The 21,959-nt window shown below is 45.1% G+C and overlaps 1 protein-coding gene across 1 annotated transcript in view; it reads left to right on the top strand.

Moving 5' to 3' along the window:
• The window catches only part of Igf2bp3 (insulin like growth factor 2 mRNA binding protein 3), a 134,605-nt gene that overhangs the window by 82,256 nt on the left and 30,390 nt on the right, over nt 1–21,959 (top strand). Inside the window, exons 4-6 of the mRNA XM_042273311.2 lie at nt 3,763–3,814; nt 3,899–3,962; nt 18,817–19,098. Of these exons, the coding sequence (XP_042129245.1) occupies nt 3,763–3,814; nt 3,899–3,962; nt 18,817–19,098 (398 nt within the window). The remainder of the gene's footprint in view (nt 1–3,762; nt 3,815–3,898; nt 3,963–18,816; nt 19,099–21,959) is intronic.

Genomic DNA, 21,959 nt, shown 5'->3' with positions numbered 1-21,959 from the left:
AGCTGTGCTGGTTTCTGCTTCTTCCAGGTGCTGGTCTAGTCTCAGTCTTCTTTGCAGCTCAGCTCTCCTGCCTCTGCGGCTTTTTGTTTACTCTGTGGGAGGGACCTAGTGAATGTGGTCAGTTTCAGGGACTTCCTTAAACTGTTTTGAGTTGTTTACCTTCCTATGCTTAAGGAGCGTCCTCCATGATGGAATGTTTTGGTCTCAGAGGAAACTGTTACACAACAATGCAGAATATCAGAATATATCAAATTTTGTGTCATTTGCTGAACTTCATTCAGTAAGACTCAACAGCTTTGTTGAGCTGGAGTTCATGTCCTCTGCAGTCTACCATTTGACGTGCGGGCACTGGTTTTTAGTGTGTCACAGTTTATTTCCAACCACCACTGCGACTTTGGAAAGGTTTTATAACCCCAGAAAAAACCTCCAGCTGTTGCTGGCCACTTCCCCTCCTCCCTATCTTTCAGAAACCAGTTGTCTGCTTCCCGCCTCTGTGGGATTTGGTATTCCAGACATTCATACAGTGGAATCAGTCAGTGTGCCTGGCTTCAGTCATTTGGCAGAGTATTTTCAAGGTTTATCTATGCTGTGGTGTATGTAAATGCTTCCTTTTATGACCACGTTTCTTCACCCATCTGTTGATAGATGTGGAGGTTGTCTGCAGTCTAGGCTGTTGGGAGTGACCTTGACTCTTTTTTTTTTTTTTTTTTTTTTTTTTTTTTGGTTTTTCGAGACAGGGTTTCTCTGTGTAGCTTTGCGCCTTTCCTGGAGCTCACTTGGTAGCCCAGGCTGGCCTCGAACTCACAGAGATCCGCCTGGCTCTGCCTCCCGAGTGCTGGGATTAAAGGCGTGCGCCACCAACGCCCGGCTGTGACCTTGACTCTTTACCACACGGTCAGGAAAGCCATAACCTTTGTGTTTGTCCTCTGACTCTGTCCTTTCTGTCTGTGCTTCCGGGGGAACAACATAACAGGGGGTCCCTCACGTTCGGGGGGTTTCTAAGTCCTAAGAGGAGGAACTCCCACCAAGGCACTGCTTTGACACACTCTTTCTCCTCCTGTTGGATTTAAACTTCACTGAGCATGGAGAAATGTTTGTAATCCAGCTTGAGTGAGATAAAGTCATTTAAGTATGGGTTCCGGTTCCTGAGAGGTTTGTGGAAATGTTAGAACCATGTAAGGGAAGAAGCAAGAGCCAGGGCTTAGGCAGTAGATGGGACTGGTACAGGAACACAGCAGCATATCTTCTACTTCATGAGGATGAGCCCAAGTGTCAGCCTTAGGAGATGCTGGTGCTCTGGGCAAGTGACTGTTGACCTGAAAAACCATGATCAGACAGAGCCCCATTTCATTTTTGAGGATTTTATTTATTTACTTAATTTTTTTAAAATTTGTTTGTTTTTTCGAGACAGTTTCTCGGTGTTGAACAACTCTGGCTATCTTGAAACTAACTTTGTAGGCCAAGCTGGCCTCGAACTCACAAAGATCCACCTGCCTCTGCCTCCTGAGTGCCAGGATTAAAGGCGTGTGCCATCACCGCCCAGCTATTTACTTAATTTTTGAAACAGGGTCTTTCTATGTAGCTGTGGCTGGCCTGGAACTCCTTATGTAGGCCAGGCTGGCCTGAAACTCGCCTGTTTCTGCTTCTTGGGTGCTGGGATTGAAGGCGCCACTGCACCTGCCCAGGATAGTTAGGCCATTGGCAGACTCTGCCCATTCTCTGAGAATGGGCAGAGAATGAAATCCCCCTGCAGCCTGGATGTAAGCTGCTCATGTGGTGCCAGGTTGTGTTGTTAATTTGTTCACAATTGGATACCAAGACTGATGCTGGACCTCTTTCTTGTAAGGATTACAGTTTTGTTGGTTTTGTCTGATTTTAAAGTTACCTTTATTTGAGTATGATTTATAAAAATTCTATGAAGTTTACCATTTTGAGTGTAGTAGATGGCAGATTTTATACAGTGTACTCAGTAACCAGCAGCATCTACTTATTCCTGGGCATACCATGTTTAAGTGAGCTGGGCGGTGGTGGTGTGTGTGCCTTTAATCCCAGTGCTCGGGAGGCAGAGGCAGGTGGATCTCTATGAGTTCCAGACCAGCCTGGTCTACAAAGCAAGTTCCAGGACAGCTAGGGCTATACAGAGAAATCCTGTCTTGAGAAAACCAAAACAACAACAACAACAACAAAGTTTAAGGGTACAAGAAGTTCTGTTTTGAATATGTTAAATCTGATTAAATAATACACTGTAAAAATTTGAAATATGCTTCCTAAACTTCAACTTTTACTTGTTCACGTGCGCACGTGTGTGTGTGTGTGTGTGTGTGTGTGTGTGTGTGTGTGTGTGCATGTGTATTCTGTGTACGCGCATGCGTGTATGAGCATCGTACACTGTGCAGATGGACCCGTTTGCCAGCGGAGCTCTTGGAGAGCATTGGCTCCGCCCGTTTATTTATGGTGTAGGTTTTACCTCGAGGTCCACAGGCTGCAGGACTCAGCTCTCTCTGGAGTAATAAAGCTGAGGTAGCAGACTCGAAACTGAAAGCTAACACATTTAATTACCAAGCAAATTGCTGTTAGAAAGAGCTAAGAATGATTAAGTAAACATACTAAATAAGTAATTATCCCTTATTGCCTGCTCCCTCCTCCTCAACCACCCTAATACCTCAGCTTTCAACAGGTCCAAGTTACAGCTACGTAGTGAGTTGGAAGCCAGCCTGAGTTAGGTGAGCCCTGTCTCAAAAGGAAAGAGAAAGGGCATTCTATTAACACGTTAGGAGTCAACCTTCCTTGAAGAGAGCACGCTCCCAGACAACTAGTAGGCCGAAGCAGAAGGTTACCACAGAAGGTGAAGTGAAGTATCCTTTGAAGGAAGTAAGGACTCACGATGAAGGAGGAAATTGCCTTTACAATGTAGCATGCTTCTCAGCAGTTTACTGTGTCCCGGCACCAGCATCTTCAGGGGCTGCTTACTGCCTTTCATATTTTGGCAATTAAATTAGTAAGCAATTTGCTGCAAATTCATAGAAGCTAATTTTGCTTAACATTTCAAGGGGAGAAAAACCTTGGAGGCTAAGGGCAGCTGAAGTGGGCTTCTGTGATGTTGTTATAACGGACCTATAGTTACTGTTTTAATAGCTTCTCTGTCAGAATAGCCTACAGCTCAGGAGAGAGGGAACAGCTTTGTGTTTACATGTTCCACTCTAGTTCCGATCTAGAAGTGTTCACACCACCCGACGCCTTTCATAGCTGCCTGCGTGCTGGCGGCTACTTCAAGTGTGCTTTGGGTTCCTCTCTCTGTGCCTGTGCTTATCTTGTCTTGCTAGAATCAGTAGCGCTAAAAAAGGAAGTGGTGGTGTTTTTTTTTTTTTTTTTTGTTTTGTTTTTTTTTAAAAGGATCATCTTACAGATAAAACTCTTCCACACAGGCCTTGTCTTATGACTCTGAATCCACGGAGGAAGTAAGATGTATGATGCATTTGTGTGTGAGAAATAACGTGCAACTTGCCTTCTGCCTGGAGAGTGGGGTGTGCTGAGGGCGGCAGGTGCCCTCCAGCAGAGAGCTGCAGGCTGGGGGACAGGCATGGGCAGGCGTAGGAGACGGAGGAGCAGTGAGTGTGGCCTTGCGGTTCTGTAGTGCCAAGTCCCAGTAATTCTTTGACTCGTTTCCATCGTGATTACTTGTGATTTGAGACTGTATATTCCTGCCCTGGTTAATAACGTGGGAAACTCAAAACTTACAATTTTCTCTCCCCGTCCTGCTAGGTGCTGGATAGTTTACTAGTCCAGTATGGAGTGGTGGAGAGCTGTGAGCAAGGTACCTGTCTTCTGAATTGCTTTCAAATTTATAGAAGGAAGGAAGCAGGAAGAAAACTAACCAATTCTCTCTCTCTCTCCCTAGTGAACACGGACTCCGAAACCGCAGTTGTAAATGTAACCTACTCCAGTAAGGACCAAGCCAGACAGTAAGCAGTCTGAACCTTCTTGTCTGTCTCTAATAACTAGGTTGAGTCCAGTCACTTCTATTTGTGGTCTCTTTGACTGAAGAAGGGCAGGTGGGTCACAAAAGGAAATTTTACTTTGTACGTTTGACTCTGCAATTATGTCTTTCCAATCTGCATGACCAGTGGGAATCTGCGTTTGAGGTTTGCTCCACTTTAAATTTACCTTTAACGCCATTTACAGAGTGAGGTAGAGAGCTAAACTGCACCCTGCTTGCAGAAAGCCTTGGGCCTGAGTATTTTTTCCAAATTCCGTCATTTGCCTCCTTAGCTCTCCTTTGGTGCCTTAACACACCTTTTGTCTGCAGCTGGTAAGTTGACCGAGTGAAACTAACACCAGTTCAATCTTAGCATTTTCCTCCCTGAAGTCAGTCACAATTACCCAGCTCACTAAGAGTGAGCGGACATCGAACCTTGCAAAGTGAATACACCTTACAACTAACAGCTTTTCAGATCAGCCCATGATAGTTTTGTAGGTGTTGGGAGAGAAAAAAAAGGGACCCACAGAAACTGCCTTTGATAGTTCTGCCTAGACCATGAATGCACGAATGGTACCGAGTACCTAACAGGACTGAAGTCTCGCCTCCCTCCAGATAGAGGGCAAGAACGCACTGGTCTTTACTGTGGAGAGTTGGAAGGACCCCTTTGGTCATCCCTAAGTCCTAAGGGGGATGGGAAATGAACTTTAACAGTGAGAATTCAGGTTGAGCTTGAGGAACAACCTCTTCATGGAGCGGAGGAGTCCCATCCAGATCTTGAAGTGCACTCACATTGGGTGCTGCCTGTCTTCCTGTGCTAGGAGACTTCTGGAAGCCCATGGCAGCCCTGTTGCTGGTACAGTCTAGCCAGTTGGTCCTCAGCTGGAGAAAGCTTTTTCAAAGACCCCTGCCAAGTGGATGGCCTGATGGCCCCAGAGCAAGTGTCAGGGATGACTGTACACTGAAAACTTAGCCAGCTGATTGCCTCTAGACTTAAGGGGATGAACTTTGTACCAGAACTAAGCCGGGGGAAGCTGAGCAGATCCAGAGTCTGCAGGGTCACAGACTCAGGTTCTAGACTATCTACCAGATGTCAGGAAGGACTTGAGGGGGCAGGGCCATCATTTCCAGTCAGCTGGTAAGAGATCTGTACCTGCAGCGCAGCCATCCAGGTGGGTGACTGGAAGCTTGGAGGTGACTGCCCAGGTTTAGGGTTAGCATTTGTCCCCCAGCCTCACCCAGGATGACAGGACCTGTGACCTGACTTGGCAAGGGTCTGCCAGGAGCAAGAACCACATTTACAGCCCACCCCCTTCCTGAAGGACTTGCCTAGAGCTGTGATTTGACCAATGGAAGGCCATCTCCGCTGTAGCAGCATCCATGACCTGAGCTTGCAAAGATCTGCCCAGAAGTGTGGAAGGCATCTGAGAGCTGGGGGAGGAGCCCAGAGACACCGGAACCAGCAAAGAAGACCATATTCAGACTCACGCCCCATCATGCTCTCCCTCCCCACGATTGTTGCTCCTTTATTAATACTCCTGTTGGTTTAGCAGGCTGGCTCTGCCCTGCTCTGTTACTGTCTTTGCTCTTTTTCTTCCATTTTTCTTCTCCTTTTTCTCTATTCTTTTTCATTTTCCTTTTGACAGCCCTTTCCAAAGAAGGTGTGCAGCGTGGTTTCCAGGGGCTCTGTGTCTGAGTGTCCTGGGAGTTGGGACTTTTCCAGGTTGTCGGATTGATTATCTTTCTTTATGTTGTTCTTATTAGTTGTTATTATGTTGTTCATATTAGTCAAAATTGCCCTCTTCCCAAGTTTTCCTTTCTGTTTGCTTTTCCTACCACCCCCATCAGAGGGAAAGATGTAATTAAGATTAGAACAGAAATTAATGGAATGGAACGGAAGAAGTAATACAAAGTATTGAAACAGAGTTCCTTCTTTGTAAAGTTAACAGATCCTTAGCCAAACTGAGCAAGAGAGAGAAAACCCAAATCAAGACTTCATTGAAAAGGAGGCATCACAACAGATACCATTGAAATGCAGAAAATCATTAATTTGCCTTAAAACCAAACCAAAACAAAACCATGTATTCCACTGAATTGGAAAATCTGAAAGAAATGGATAATGTCTAGATGATTATTGACCTAACAAAATTAAACTAAAACAGCATAAAAATTTTAAGTAGATAAAGCAGTGAGATTGAAACACTAATAAGAAAGTCTCCCAGCTAAAAAACGTTCAGGCCCAGATGGATCCACTGCTAAATTCTACCAGCTGTCTGAGGAACACCAGTGTTCCTCAAATCAGTCCCTACATTAGAAAATACAGGAAAACCGCCAAACTCTTTACCAAGCTGGTACTAACTGTATACCAAAACTATATACCAGAGACAAGAAGAAGAGAAAGTTACAGGCAATTCCTCCTGATGAATGCAGATGTAGAATTTCTCAAAATGAATTAATGATGCATCAGAAAGATGTTTCACCATGATCAATTTGGCGTCATTCCAGATGCATCATCGATGCTTCAACATGTTCAGGTCAATAATTCTATACACAAATAGCCTAAAAGACAAATCATTACATAATTTTCATACATGCAGAAAAGGCTCCCCGGCCCCCCCCCCCCCCCCCGCTCCCCTGAGATCTAGCCTCAGCTTAGGTTCAGGTCCTGAGATGGGGAAGGAGTGTCTGCTCAAGGAAGATTCTGACCACCAGGTGGATTGAACTCAAGTGGCCACCAGTAGCTCGAGCTGTTTTTATTTATACTTTAAGACTTTTTTGTTTTGTTTAACAAGGCTTACATGAACATTTTTTTTATTGGCTTCTATTTTTGACTTTTAAGAAATACATTATATCTTGATAGAAGGAGACGTTACGGGGATAGGAAGAAACCAGTTGTTAGGGAAATTCTCAGGAATCCACAAGGACGACCCCAGATTAGACTACTGGCAATAGTGATGAGGGTCCTGAGCTGGCTTACCCCGGTAATCAGATTGGTGACTACCCTAACTGTCCTTATAGAGCTTTCATCCAGTAACTGATGGAAGCAGATGCAGAGATCCACAGCCAAGCACCAGGCTGAGCTCTGGGAGTCCAGTCAAAGAGAGGGAAGAGGGATTGTATGAGCAAGGGGGGGGGGTCAAGATCACGATGGGGGAATCTGCAGCGACAATTGAACCAAGCTTGTAGGAACTAACGTACTTTAGACCAACAGCTGTGAAGCCTACATGGACCAAACTGGGTCCTCTGCATGCAGGAAACAGTTGTGTAACTGGGTCTGTTTGAGGGGCCCCTGGCAGTGGGATCAGGATCTATCCCTGGGGAATGAGCTGGCTTTCTGGAGCCCATTGCCTACAGTGGCATGGTGGGATGCCTTTGGTAGGCCTTGATGCAGTGGGGAGGGGCTTGGTCCTGACTCAACTGAATGTACCAGGCTTTGCTGACTCCCCATGAGAGCTCATGCCTTTTTGGAGGAGGGCATGGGGGGTGGGTTGTGATGGGAGGGCTGGGAAGGAGCGAGAGGAGGGATGAATGTGGATCTGTGGTTAGTATGTAAAATGAATTTTAAAATTTTTTAAAATTTAAAAAAGACACTAAAAAAAGAAATATATCATAATCATTATAAAACCCTCCTTGTTCCCCTTTGTTTCCCCAAATACACTTTTCCACCCCCTACATAACATTATTCTAGACATAGAGTTCAGCATTTTTGCAGCTTAACTAAATAGCCAGCCAGACACATCCTGCTCTCGCAGCACTTAAGTCCGCTGGCAGCTACCTGCGGTTACAACGTTCAAAAGTAATAGACATGGGTACATTTCTTTAAGAACAACAATATTTAAACCCTGACAATTCTCTCATGTCTGTAAGAGAATGCTTTTATACAGTTGCTGTTTATACAAGAAGGTCCCATGTCTCAGTCTCTCTGTAAAAGGCAGACTTTGATAAGACACTCTTTTTCCAGCCCGCCTCACCAGTCTTCTTCCACCAATAGAAGAAGCTCCTGTGGATGGTAAAGATGGATCTCTCTACCCCACAGTTTGTATTGTATTTTTTCCACTTGGAGCATACCAGATCCTACCATTGGCTCTGTATACTTGGGGTCCAGAGAACTTACTGTCGACAGTGAGCACTGTGTGTATTCCTGAGCCTTGTTCCCCTATTCTGTGTAGGCATGCCTTTCTAGAACTGTGAGACATGGTTAATGTTCCAAGTGTTGTTTTCTCATATGTATCTAACTGTCTCTATTGAGTCAGAAAAGTTCCCAAGATTAGGAGTTGTAGTTAGTAATTCCAGATAAGAAATTTGAGAAGCATTAGCCACCTGCTGATTCTAAGGGGAAAATATTCGAGAACAGAATTTCCAGGGAAAATTACAGCTGTTGCATGTGTGATTGACAAATGCAACTAAAAACCATTAAAGGAATCAACAATATAATGAAAGAGAAAAGAGCCTGCAGGCTGCATGAATTCAGCAAAGTCCATCGCTGCCTTGTGGTCCACTGTCCTTGCCAAGTGAGAAACCATCTCTAAGGGCTTTACCTTGCAGAGATCCATTGGACAGGCATTCATACACTAATCCGAGATTAGGCTGCTCGGCTTCTGACACTCTGGCTGTCCTGGAACTCATTTAATAGACCAGGCTGGCCTCAAACTTACAGGCCAGGCTGCCTCTGCCTCCCAAGTCCTGGGTTTAAAGGTGTGTGCCACCATCACCTGGCTCAGAAAAGGCTTTTTAACAAATATCCAACATCTCCTCATGAGAAAAGCCCTAAAGACACTAGACCTAGAAGGAAAATATCTCAGGCTAATAAAGGCTGTTATGACAAACCTGTAGCTACTCTCACAGCACATGGAGAAAACCTCAGAACATTTACACTAACCCATGAACAAGAGCCTCTGGTTTCTCCACTCTTGGTTAATACAGTGCTTGACGAAAAGGGTCATAAATCATAAAGGAAGTTCAACTATCCTTACTTGCAAATGGTATTATTCTAAACTCTAAAGACTCCCCCAGAAAACTCTTAAAGCCGATAACCACTGTGAGCAAAGTATCAGGAGATAAATTAACATAAAAAATCAGTAGCCTTCCGATATACCAATGACAGACTTACAAAGAAATTGGGGAAATAATCCCATCCACAAACCAATAAATAAATAAGTAAATAAATAAAATACCTTTGAATAAATCTAACCAAGGAAGCAAAAAACAAACAAAATCTCCTACAATGAAAAATGTAAAACATTCAAAGAAATTAAAGACACTAGAAGATGAGAAAACTTCACACGTTTATGGACTTGGTGAATTAATATTGTGAACCTGGTTATGCTACCAAAAGAAATCTACAAATTTAGTGCAGTCCATGTCATAAGATATGGAACCACAAAAGACCCTGGATAACAAAAGGAATCCTGAGCACAGAATAATGCTGGAGGTATCCCAGTAGCTGCTGGGCATAGGCAGGACTTTCTAAATAGGGAACTGGTGTTAGCAGCTGACAGATGGAAAACTCATGAGACATCAAAGCTTCAGAACAGCAAAGGCGGCAATAAGTAATCAAGTAAAGAGGCAGCCTACCAAAGGGTACAAAGTCTTCTCTGGCCATACTTTTGACAGAGGATTAACATCTAGAATATCCAATGAAATAAAAGACTGAACAAGAAACCAGACAAACCAGTCAATAAATGACCCAATAAAATGAGTGGACCCTCTTAAAAGAGAACCAATAAACATGGAAAAAAAGTTCAACCTTACTAGTAATGTAAGATAAAGCTACTACCTTGGAATTCCATCTCCCCGTCAGAATAATACTCATTAAAAAACAAAACAAAAACCAAACAGATGTTGGTGGTGATGTGGGCAAAAGGGAAGTCTTATGTATAGCTGGTGGAAATGGAAACCAGTTCAGTCGCTATGGTAATCAATATGGAGGTCTGGCGTAGCTCTGCTACCCTTGAATTAGCTACCTGAAGGACTCGAGGTGAACACATCACTTGCACATAATGTTTATTCCAGTGTTATTTACATATCTAGAATATGGAGCATGCTGAGCTATCTAGCAACAGAGGAATGCACAGGGAAGGAGTGGTGTATATAGAGTGAATTTTTTATAGCCATAAAATAATGAAGTTACATGATTTACAGGAAAATGGGTAGCTAGAGATCATCCTAAGTGAATTAAGCCAGTCAGAGGAAGATGAATGTTACCTTTCATTTATGGTTCCTAGATTTTAAATACAAGATTGTGTATGCATAAGTGATGTGAGAGTTTAACTGTGGACCGTAGCGGGCTAACGAGAGGAGTAGGAAGGTGAGGGGCGGTGGTATACAAGGAGAATAGACTGGTGTGGAAATATCCTTGTGTGATACAGCACCGTGTTTTAAAATAATTCTCCGGCTTGGAGAGACGGCTCAGCAGTGCACCAAGGACTGGAGTTGAATTCCCAGCACCACATGGGGCAGCTCCCACCCTTCGATAACTCTGGTGACTTCGAGCATGCAGTCACCTGAAATAATAAATCTTAAAAGCTTTCAGAAAGTTAACACATTCCCCAAAAATGTCTTTTAAAGTAGGAGTTAAGCTAGGTTGCTCCCCGAAGGCAACAGTCTTGATTCTACAAGTCTTGAGAAGCTAGGGAGGAAGATGGGAGTTTGTTTGACACAAGTGAGACTCCTTTAAATCTGATGATAATCTCAGGCCTAGGGTGTTGAAGGTGTAAAGATGTGTGTAGTGCTGACCTTCCAGCCTTGGTGCCAGTGAACTTGGCCTCTGAGACAGCCACGAGGAAGACAGATACACGTGGTTTTCTCTCTTCTTTCACCATAGCAACTGTTTTATATATTTAAATACACCTCTGTAAAGATGTTTCTCTAAATGTGTAGAATGGATTATAGGGATGTGTAATGACTTCATTGGCTAATTCCAAATTGGGTACTTAAATCAACTTCAAGGTTTTTTGTTTGTTTGTTTGTTTTTGTTGTTTTTTTTTTCAGTTATGAACCGTTAGAAAATCAGTTTTGTAGATTTATTTTTATAGGTACATGTGAGTGTATCCACAGGATATGTGCCTTGATGAGCATGTAGGGGTCAAAGGACTGTGTAGAGTTAGTTCTCTCTCTTGGCTGGTATGTGTGTTCTGAGCATTTGCTTAGGTCATTAGACTTGCGCAGAAAACACCTCTACCTGCTGAGCATCCTGCCAGCCCCAGAATTACGTTTTCAATGTGTGATCTTCACAGAGCTTGGACTCGTCTGTATGTCTGCTTCTCATATTCTCTGAGGATAGGGCTTTGTGAACCCTCACCAGTCTATCAGGGGAAAGTGCTTGTGGTAATTTCCCTTATAAGTGAGCCTGAACGCTTTTAATGTGTTTAAACTTCTTAGTTGTCCTTGTTTGTATCCTTTATTTAAAAAAAATACAGTATTTTATGAGACCTTGTGTATTATGTTGTAGGACTGTAAAGTCAATGTTGTACAAATTGTGTTCTTCAACTATGTCATGTACGAAGAGGGAGAAAACACCATGGATGTTTTAGGCCATGGATGTCCAGCCTTTTATAACTGTGAGGATAGAAGCGTGTGAGGAACAAGTAAACCCTCAGTAAACCAGGAGGTCGGTGGGGATGTCCCATGTTTACAGTGATGTGTAGGAGTAGCCAGAAGAGCTGGGTTCCTGCTGGGTGGAAAATATAAGATAAACACGAGTTTTGGTTTTTTGTTTTGTTTTGTTTTATTTTTTTCCCTATTTTATTTTTTTGAGACAGGGTTTCTCTGTGTAGCTTTGGAGCCTGTCCTGGATCTCACTTTGTAGCCCAGGCTACACAAAGATTCGCCTGGCTCTGAACCCAAGGGTTTTTAGAGATTGCTGGATGCCCGTCCTGGTGGCCTTATTTCTTTGCCCTTTTCCCCCTTTAAAAATTCTACCATCTGAATGCCAAGTGTGGTGGCGCACGCCTTTACTCCCAGCACTCAGGAGGCAGAGGCAGGGGGGGATCTCTGTGAGTTCCAGGCCAGCCTGGTCTACAGAGTGAGATCCAGGACAGCCAGGGTGGTTACGCAGAGAAACCCTGTACCCAGCCCATCTTCATCTCTAAGTGGGAATCACTGTCACCCCAGCTCACGAGGCTGCTATAACTAAACTGTTCCTTCCAAAAGATTTCCTCTAACAGCCAGGAGGTGGTGAGAGCTCAGGGGGGCAGCCGCTGTGTATTCCTCCACACGGTCATTGCTCTCGGTGTGCGGCACTTCTCCATAGACCTGTGTTGTGTTTGAGAGGATTCCTCGGATCCAGCTGTGTCTAAAACAGAATCTCCCCTGGAAATTCCTGCCACCTTGTGGCTAAGAAAAGTCAGTCCATAGCACATGTTTCAGAAATGCACTTTTAATCTCATGTCTTGTATTACTCCATAAGTAATAAAAATTTGGAAGTAAGGAGCCACTCCATACTGGAGAAACTGAAGTCTCTGGCTGACACTGCTCTCTGAGGGCGTGTGTGTGAAAAAGAACCTACTAGGTGTGTAGCCATTTAAACCTCACACACAATTTTGCTTAGATTCTTATTTCTGGTTTTTGTTTGTTTGTTTATTTGTTTTTTTAAATCAGAAAGCCCAGTCTGCGTCCCAGCACTGTGTAAATTGGTGTGGTGTACTCTCAAAGACTATTGGGGTCCAGCCAATGCCTTTCCCAGGGTCCGTGGAAGAATCTAACAACCAGCTGAGGAATCTAATTTTAATGATATGAAATGAATCTACATACATGAAACTCTTTAGTCCATTCATTTTATTCTTCTGAGTAAAAAATCTATCTATGGCAGGCGGTGGTGGCACACACCTTTATTTCCAGCACTCAGGAGGCAGAGCCAGGCAGATCTCTGTGAGTTCAAGGCCAGCCTGGGCTACAAAGCAAGATCCAGGACAGGCACCAAAACTACACAGAGAAACTCTGCCTCGAAAAAACAAACAAACGAACAAAAATCTATCTACACAGCTTCAGTTCTGTCCTCACCCTTGGCTCCTGTCTGTCCCTTCCTCTCCTGTCCTCTCATTGTTCTAAGTTCCTTCATCTCCATCCTCATCCTGGCTCTCTCCTCATCATGGCTTGTTCCTCTAGTCCTCTCAAGTCTCTGAGGTTCTCAGTTACAGCATACAAGGCTTGGTCACATATAGCAAGGTCACAAGGCTTGAGTTCTTACAGGGTCATAAAGGCAGTGACTGTCAGACTTTCCTCTACATCCCCAAAGGGGAGTGGTTAAAGGAGGTGGGGTCAACTAAGAGCTAAAGTCGGTTAATGTATCAGAAAAGGGGAATTTCCTAGAAGTGGTTAGGTAAAATGTTAGGAGTCTACAATACTAGTATAGGTCATGAGTAAAATAAAACTGCCCGTATTTCTTTAGGAACTGTAACTGTCACTGTAAACCTTGGCTGTCCTTATCTGGTGGTGGCGGTGGGTGGAGCTAGGCAGGCTGTGTCACAGCTTGATGTACCTGGTATGAAAACAGCCCTTTTGTTCCAAGTTGAATGTCAAAAGGGAAGTCTAAAGATACCACTAAGGCTGTGTAAGAAAGGAGGGTCTGAGCTTAATTTGCACAAGAAACCAAGTTATATACCTAATGTCTGCCTGGCTTAGGTGTTGTCTCCATATGGATATTTACCTTAATTCAGGAGACTAGCAGGTGGTCTGGAATGCTTATTCTGTCTGTCATTTGCCCTTGAATGGTTAAGAGGTATCTCAAGTAAAATGCTTTTGTCTGGAGCTGGCCCTGGCTTTGGATGCTGGCAAAGAAGATACCTGATTCTAATGCTAAAAAATGAGAAACAAAAAGCCTGGAAGAAGGAAGCCTTGCCTGTGTGACTGTTATCCAAGTACCTTAATTATGTATGGAAAAACTATGCCCACAGATTAATCAATATGTTGCTCTAGAAATGGAGAGGCTACAATAGCACCTAAGAAATTTATTGCAGGAGAAACGGTTTAATATTCAAGAGCCAATATCACCAAGACTCCCTGAGCCTTGGCTTTAACTCTTGAAGGCCCTTGGCTTCTTCCAGGTAATAGCTTTTGTCATAGTCAGCTGAATTCTACTAAATATTTCTGCGGCTCCCGGCAGCGTACAAACATGTAATCCCAGTAGGTCATCCTTGCTACAAAGCAAGTGGGAAGCTAGTCTACACAAGACTCTGTTGTTTAGAATCATTGCACAGTGTGTGTGGGGGAGTCGGGGTGGGGGGAACCTGAGAAGGTATCCCACGTGTGCAGGGAAACATGCTGGGCAGATGCACAGCATATGGGCATGGCGGTGGCCAGTAATACACAGCCCTGACACCGCATCCACGTGGAGAGTTTATTATAATAGAGAAATGCGGAGAAAGATGCGGGGGGGGGGGGGGGGAGAGAGGGAGAGAGAGAGGGCGCACACCTCATGGGAGGAAAGGCAGAAGAAGAGAGGAAGGGGAGGAGTTTTTCTTAGAATGAGGCTTTTACATCGGGACGCAGAGTGGCACCAAGGGGCGGGATTTCAAGGGGCAGATCAGAATATTGACACCTATCTCAAACTAAAATAAACCCCCAGAATTGCCCGAGCTTTGAGTCCATCCTTGCAGATTGCTGTGTAGCTCATGAAATTACCATTACAAGTGTTCGAAGTAACTTGGCTGAGAGCTCTGAGGAAGAAAATCCCTTTTAGACTTTAAAGACTATGTAAGTAGATTAACTATGGGAAAAGAAGACAGAAGGCTGATGCAAGAGCCTTGTTAGTTCCAGGCTAGCCTAAGCTACGTAGCAAAACCCTGTCTCAATAAAAACAAATTGAAAACATCAAAAGAAGAAATAAAAGAAAGGCTAATGATTTCATGTCATTCAGAAATGAACAGTTACATTTTCCACCTTTGCGGTCTTCGTCCTATATATTACATATTTCAGAATTAGTTTTACTGCAATGCTCTGTGGGTTTTTTCCTTTTAAGTTACGTTTATTATTTGCATGTGTACATGCATGCACCTGCTGTAGTGTATGTGTGGAGGTCAGAGGAGACCTTCTGAGAGTCAGCTCCATCTCTCCACCCTCTGGGCCCTGGGCCTGGGTCTTGGATCATCAGCCTGGGCAGCAGGAACCCTTACTGGCTGAGCCATCTCACTGGATGTGTTTTGGAGACACAGTCTCTTGCTGGGACCTGGAACTCACTGAGCCCCAGGATCCACCTGTCTCTGCTTTCCCTGGGCTGGCACTGGAGGTGTGCACCACAGTTCCTGGCCTTTTTTGTGGGTGCTGGCAGTCAAACAGTGGTCCTCATGCTTCCATGGCATGCACTTTACTGACTGACTGGCTTCTGAGCCCCCGATATAGGTTTTTGTTTTTCTTTTAGGAGCACTTTAGTCTCAAAGCCCTTTGTAGGTAAGTGATTGTGTTTTGTCCACAGTTACGATGCATACATACAGTGGTGTTTCTAAGATCTTAGTGGGCTGTACTCAATTATTATCAACCTCTAATTCCTGATATGCCTCCCTGTTTCCTGCAGCTGCGACTGAACGCCCCAGCAGGCATTAGTAAAGGATTATATGATCCATGGGTATAAGGCTGGAAAAGCCAAGATTCAGTGACTATATCTGATGAGGGTTTTCTTGCTAGTGGGGACTGGAGAGTACCAAGGCTCTGCAGAACCTCCCATGGCAAAGCTGACCATCCTTGCTCAGGTCTTGCCTCTTCTAATGAAGCCACAGTTCTATTATTTACCCGTATTCACCCCAAAGGTTCCATCCCCAAATACCATGAGTTTTGTTGGAAGCAATGAAACTATGGTACAAGGTACCTGACCTTTCAGAGGTAGTTAAACCTCAGCATGTACTCAGATAGTATGTACCTCAGATAGCAGTGATGGGGGGGGGGGAGGAAAGGAGACTATAGGACAGTGGCATCTCTTTGTAGAAGAACATGTACTTAGCAGGCATAAGACACGGTTCAGTTGCTAGAAAGACATTGAAAGAACCTAATCTTTAGTTTATATGTGGGCCAGCAAATACCAAATCAAAAATGGTCTCTCTATGTAGCAGCATGATTACTTATTAGTCAAGCTGGATGAGAATGCTAGTTACAAGCCATCCACTTTTCTTTATCATTCAGATCGCTATGTGGGGGTAAATGTAACTCCTGGTTATCATTTCTTTCTTCTTCTCCCTCCCCTTGGTCCTCAGAGTGAACTTCCTAGTCTAGCAAGGCCTTTTTGTTGCCTTAATAAACTCAATACAGTTAATTATTATAAACCAGAAAAATTCTCAAACATACTTTAATTGTTTTAAAGTTTATTTATTATTGTCTGTACACATGAGTATGGGCTTTATCCGTGTGTGTGTGTGTGTGTGTGTGTGTGTGTAGGAGGGGGATGTGTGTGGGCGCAGGTGAGCCTGAGCCTATGTAGAAGTCAGAGAAAAACTTCTAGGGTTGATTCTGTCTTCCACTGGGATCAAACCCAGTCTTCGGTCTTGTGCCAGTAAGTCAGAAACACCTTTACCCACGGAGCCTTCTCACTGGCCCTTCCACATCTTCTGAATGATTTAAAGTCGCAACAGAGCCGCTGGAGTGTTGATTAACAGCGGGATCGAAGCAGTGCACGCTGGCTCAGATCCCTGAGTTCTGCTGCATGGCTATAACGCCCCTCTCTCAGGTCCTACAGGAGGAAACTGAAAACACAACCCTAGTTTCCTGTGCTTAGCAGACCACCACCACACAGGACAGGGTGGAATATCAAACCCTTCAGGGTGCGTGAAGGTTTCAGCGGTGGGTTTAAAATCCACGAACTAAGGAGCTTTAGCTATTGCTCCGCAGCCTTGTTTGGAGTGCTGTGATCTGAGGGGGAACTCAGCTGTCAGTCACACACACAGCTGATGACATGATGTGGGGTGCCGGCAGTGACCTGAACTGGAACGTGGGTCTCCGACTGCCCTGGGAACCACGACTTTCTGCTTTCTCACTTCCCCCTGGGAGAACCTCTTCCTTCAGAGGAGCCCCATTTAAAGCAGTGCAGTAGAATGTACCAGTCAGTTTCTGCCAAGTGGAGAGTTATTTCTTGGGACACGTGTATCTTTGTGTAGATTGTTCCAGAATACACAGAAGCATCTGGCAACATATACTTTCCTCTGTCCCCAGAAGAAGGATGTCTGTGTGTCTGTCTTTCTCTTTTGTAACATTCCTGCCTTCATTCCATGGTAAGAGTCTTCTCACTTCCCAATTTTATAATGAAGGGCAGACAATGAATGGCCTCTTTTTATGTCTATATAAGGAGTTGTAATCTCTTCAGCTAGGTGAGATTTTTGGAAGAATCTTTAATGATTTCTGACATTCAAAATGGCTTAAAATTACTTTAAATCTTTAAAATTGTTGAAACTTCAATTTTGTATAGTAAATGTGCATCTCTATATTAATAAAACCTCTCCATTTTCTACCTTCAGAAATGGGCAATATATTTTATAGCCCTTAATCTACATTTGCTTAAGAGGAAGGGGGAGAAGAGGGGAGCAGAGACCAGTGTGTGAGGGTTCTGTCACCAGGGCGTTGGTAATAAGTCGGCCTCTGGTGCTTGTGTGAAGGACGCCCTCTGACATAAAATCATGTGGAAATGTCCCAGGACACAACGTATCTGGAGAAAAGTCAGGCCCAGAGTGTCGCACGTCACAACTATGGCTTTAGGAGGAGCTGCTGACCTCGTGTTTGTGAGATACGCAGGGCTGACCCCTTTTCAGAGATGCAGCCATTTTGCTATGCCCTGAGGAGATAGGAAGGTATGAGATAAGAACATTTGAAATCTTGGCTCTATACACTGCACCAGTATATAGATATCGCTCAGCTTCCCCCTCTGAAGTACGCCAGGTGACTATAATGGGAGGGAGCTTATGTTACATAGAGATGGGAGCTGACCTGAGAGGTACTTAGTGTGTGCACGCACGTGTCCTCACATCGACTTTCTTAAAAGGCAAAATCAGTCTGTGTTCATGGGATGAGAAGGTGAGGAGTCACTGGAGCAGGGTCCGGACAGGGCTTCTGGGACACTGCTGTGTCCTAACTCTTGGTCTGGCGGGACAGTGGGATGACTCAGCAGGTGAAGGTCCTCGCCTTCTTACAGTGCATGCAGCCTGACAACCTGTACTTAGTCCCTGGAACCCGCACAAAGGTGAGGGAGAGAACTGACTCCACAGAGTCCTCCTCTGACCCCACGTGTGCTCTGAGATCCCCACCGCCAATACACTTCATTTCAAAACTCTGGATGTGTGCCAGAATTGTGTGCCGTGCCATAGAAGTGTTACGGTAAAGCTGGAAATGTGGGCAAACGCCCAGGCTCTCACCAAGGAGATACAAAGTACAGTCAGGGATGACTAGAAAAGGAGCTTTCTTCCCTCTCCCTCCTGTTGGTTCCCCTCCTGAGATCAGATCAAAACCCCAGCCAAGGTGAGGAAGCTGCTGCTGTCTTCCGGGCGTGGCTCCTCACGGACTCTTACTCCGCTGTGTGGCAGTGTCCTGCAGCTGTTAGGGTGTTTGCTCAGCTGAGTTCCTCCGGAGCGTGTGCGCCTTCCCTTGCTATATTTCTAAGCTATTGAACTGAGTAAAGAATTTAAGTTGATTTTTGTTTCTGTTTCTCCCTGGTCGATGGAAATTATGTGCCTTTGGAACCCATTGGCCTTCCCTAGGTGTAGACCTCAAAGAGTGTGGTGATGGTAGGATTGGTAGGTCCCGTATGGTGGCTTTCTTCACCAGCTTTGGGACTGACGCCTCTGAGTGGAGGAGCTGGGTGGCCGCTGTGTGCACTGTTATCATGACCCTGCTTCCCTTCCCATCCTCTGTCTCTTGTGAATTTCCAGAGCCTTAGACAAGCTGAATGGATTCCAGTTAGAGAACTTCACCTTGAAGGTCGCCTACATCCCGGATGAAACGGCTGCTCAGCAGAATCCCTCGCTGCAGCTCCGAGGGCGCCGGGGGCCAGGGCAGCGGGGCTCATCCAGGCAGGCGTCTCCAGGATCAGTGTCCAAGCAGAAACCCTGTGACCTGCCTCTGCGCCTGCTGGTGCCTACCCAGTTTGTTGGAGCCATTATAGGAAAAGAAGGGGCCACCATTCGGAACATCACCAAGCAGACCCAGTCTAAGTGAGTATGTGGGAAGGGGTGGCCGCCCTGTTTTCTTCCCCTTTGTGCTTAGTGTCGGGGTGCAGTGTGCAGGGACTTGGTGTCCTTCTGAACAGAGTTGGGGGCTCTCTTTTACAGTACCGGGGATGTGATGGGGAAGCCTTGTGATCTGATTACGCATGGTTGGTTGTGTAAACCCTCAAAGGAAGCCTCATTTTCCCACGTGAATGGAAAACAAATGGTACATGATGCCACTGTGATGGGAAAGGCCCCGGCAGACTTCAGGGCGGTGTGCACGTCATTCTTTCCCGTTCCCCTCGCCAGCCCACAGTGCCCGACCCGTTTTATCTTGGCATCATTGGGTTCACTTCAGTGAAGAACAGTTCATCCTCTGTGGGGGCAGGGGTGGTACACACTTGTCTCAGCGGCAAGAGTGTCAGGAGTGCCTGGACATCCTTAGCTACATGGTGAGTTTGAAGGTAGCTGGAGCTGTGTGAAACAAAGGAGGCCAAAAAGGGCTGGGAAGATAGTTTAGCTGGGAAGAAGAGAGCTCAGCTGGGAAGAAGAGAGCTCAGCTGGGAAGAAGAGAGCTCAGCTGGGAAGAAGAGAGCTCAGCTGGGAAGAAGAGAGCTCAGCTGGGAAGAAGAGAGCTCAGCTGGGAAGAAGAGAGCTCAGCTGGGAAGAAGAGAGCTCAGCTGGGAAGAGAGCTCAGCTGGGAAGAAGAGAGCTCAGCTGGGAAGATAGCACAGCTGGGAAGCACTCCCCATGCAGAGCACCACCCGCATTCCATCCCTGCAGCCAGGATGGGTCCTGAAAGTTGTCCTCTGACTTTTCAAAACAAAAATTAAATTACGTGCGCGCGCGCGCGCGCGTGTGTGTGTGTGTGTGTGTGTGTGTGTGTGTGTGTGTGTGTGTGTGCGCGTGCCATCTTTCCAGCCCTTCTTCTGACTTCTTTACCTGTGCTCTCAGGCATGTACACATCCATACTCACACATCACTCACATATATAATAATTAATAAGTAAAATTTAAAAAAAAAAAAGCCAGGCAGTGGTGGCACACCCCTTTAATCCCAGCACTCGGGAGGCAGAGCCAGGCGGATCTCTTTAGTTCGAGGCCAGCCTGGTCTACAGACTGACTTCCAGGAAAGACACAAAGCTACACAGAGAAACCCTGTCTCGGAAAAAAAAAAAAAAGGTTCACCCTCTGGTTTAACTTTGTCCTGTAATTAAGCCTGAAGTTAGAACGGCTTTATCTTGAGGATGTTTGGTAATGTTATTTGGCAGGCTTTAAGGGATTGGAAAATCCTGATTGACTATCAGAGCTCACTTTGCTGGAGTCAGGCAGGAACTACCGTCCTTTATCACCACAGCCCCAGTGTGTAGGATCGCTGCCTGATGCACAAGAAGCCTGTGCATTGCCAGGGAGATGACTGCGTATGAATTATGTTTAAAACTCATCGCCTAGATCTAAGATTCCGTCTCAGATTGCACGCTCTGTTGCAGTACAGGTTACTTGTTTTACCTTGTAAACCCTGCCCCTGTGCAGTGTGTGGCTATTTTGATTCAAAGAAGCCTGCTTCTAAACTCTCCCTCCACTCCTAACTCTGTACCCCATCGGACAGCACATGGCTGGCCCTGTTCAGCCATGCCCCCCACGAATTGAAGAATTCCCTAGGGAGGAAGTTGTTGGGAGAAGAGGTGGTTTGCAGACAGCACCTTTCTGCAGCCTGATCCAGCTACAGAAGTGACTGGGGGATTCTACTTCTTACATTTAGTAAGAATAAGGGTTTCATGTGATTAGAGAGCATGGTCTTTTTCTGGAAACAGCGCCATGGTGCAGTGTGTCCCTTGTGCCTGGGTGTGTTCCATGGGCCTCAGAGGCATCCATATTCATCACGGGCACCTTGCCTGCAGTGAACTGGGAGACTCATTTCATGGAGAATCTAAAAGAATTGTCTCCAGTGATGGTTCTGAGTTCACCCAGCCCTGCTGGGACATCCTATCCTGCTCACCCCTGCTTTGAAGACGGAGACACTGACTGACTGTTGGGTACTGTGTGCAACACTAATGATCCCAAACTCATAATTAGTGAGTAGGGAGAGCGTTTGAGACATTATGTAGGTCAGGGCTTCTTATATTTTACTTGTAATCCCTTTTTACCTGTGACAATTTACATATCTTTCAGAAAATGGTCTGTAAGGTTCAAGTCAAGCATAATAAATCCTAAAAAAATATATATATTAAAATAATTCCTTGGTAATTTTACAGTTGATTAAAGAGGAAAACTGATTTGCATAGTAATGGGATAGATGCCTTCTTTGTTGACTTTAAAGAATTAAATCTTGGCCAAGTAGTTGACACTGTAGGACATGGAGCATCTTCAAGTTTTTCCGAGCAGATCAACGCTTTGACTCTGCGCTCAGGATTGAGCACACTGCTTCACATAAATATGCAGTACAAAATGGCACAAGTATATTTAGGCCGTCTATAAGTTGTTGGAAACTCTGTCCAAATCCCAAGCCAAAATTAATGATTTTTTTTTTAAATGAAACTCAAATCAGCGACTCAAACACCGATTCCTAAAACCAAATATTCCTACCCAGTACAATTCAGAGACAGGCCAGTTTGCCGTGTGTGGAGGAATGGTGGTTGGAAAATGTTAAGTCTGTTTTTCTCAGTTAAACCACAATGTTTGGCTGAGAACGGACCGCTTTGGGTGTACAGTTAGCGCTGGTTCTTCACATGATCCTGACCGGGAGGTGTTGAAGGCAGCGCGGTTCCTTGGTGTAAGCACATATGTGTGCCGTGCAGAGCGCACATGCTGTTTGCTCAGAACCGAGGCTGCAGTGAAATGACATGATCCATGTCCAAGTGCTTCCAG

The sequence above is a fragment of the Peromyscus maniculatus genome, chromosome 3 (assembly GCF_049852395.1).
Source record: "Peromyscus maniculatus bairdii isolate BWxNUB_F1_BW_parent chromosome 3, HU_Pman_BW_mat_3.1, whole genome shotgun sequence".
In the NCBI taxonomy this organism is placed as follows: domain Eukaryota; kingdom Metazoa; phylum Chordata; class Mammalia; order Rodentia; family Cricetidae; genus Peromyscus; species Peromyscus maniculatus.
This window is presented reverse-complemented; position numbering and strand designations above follow the sequence as displayed.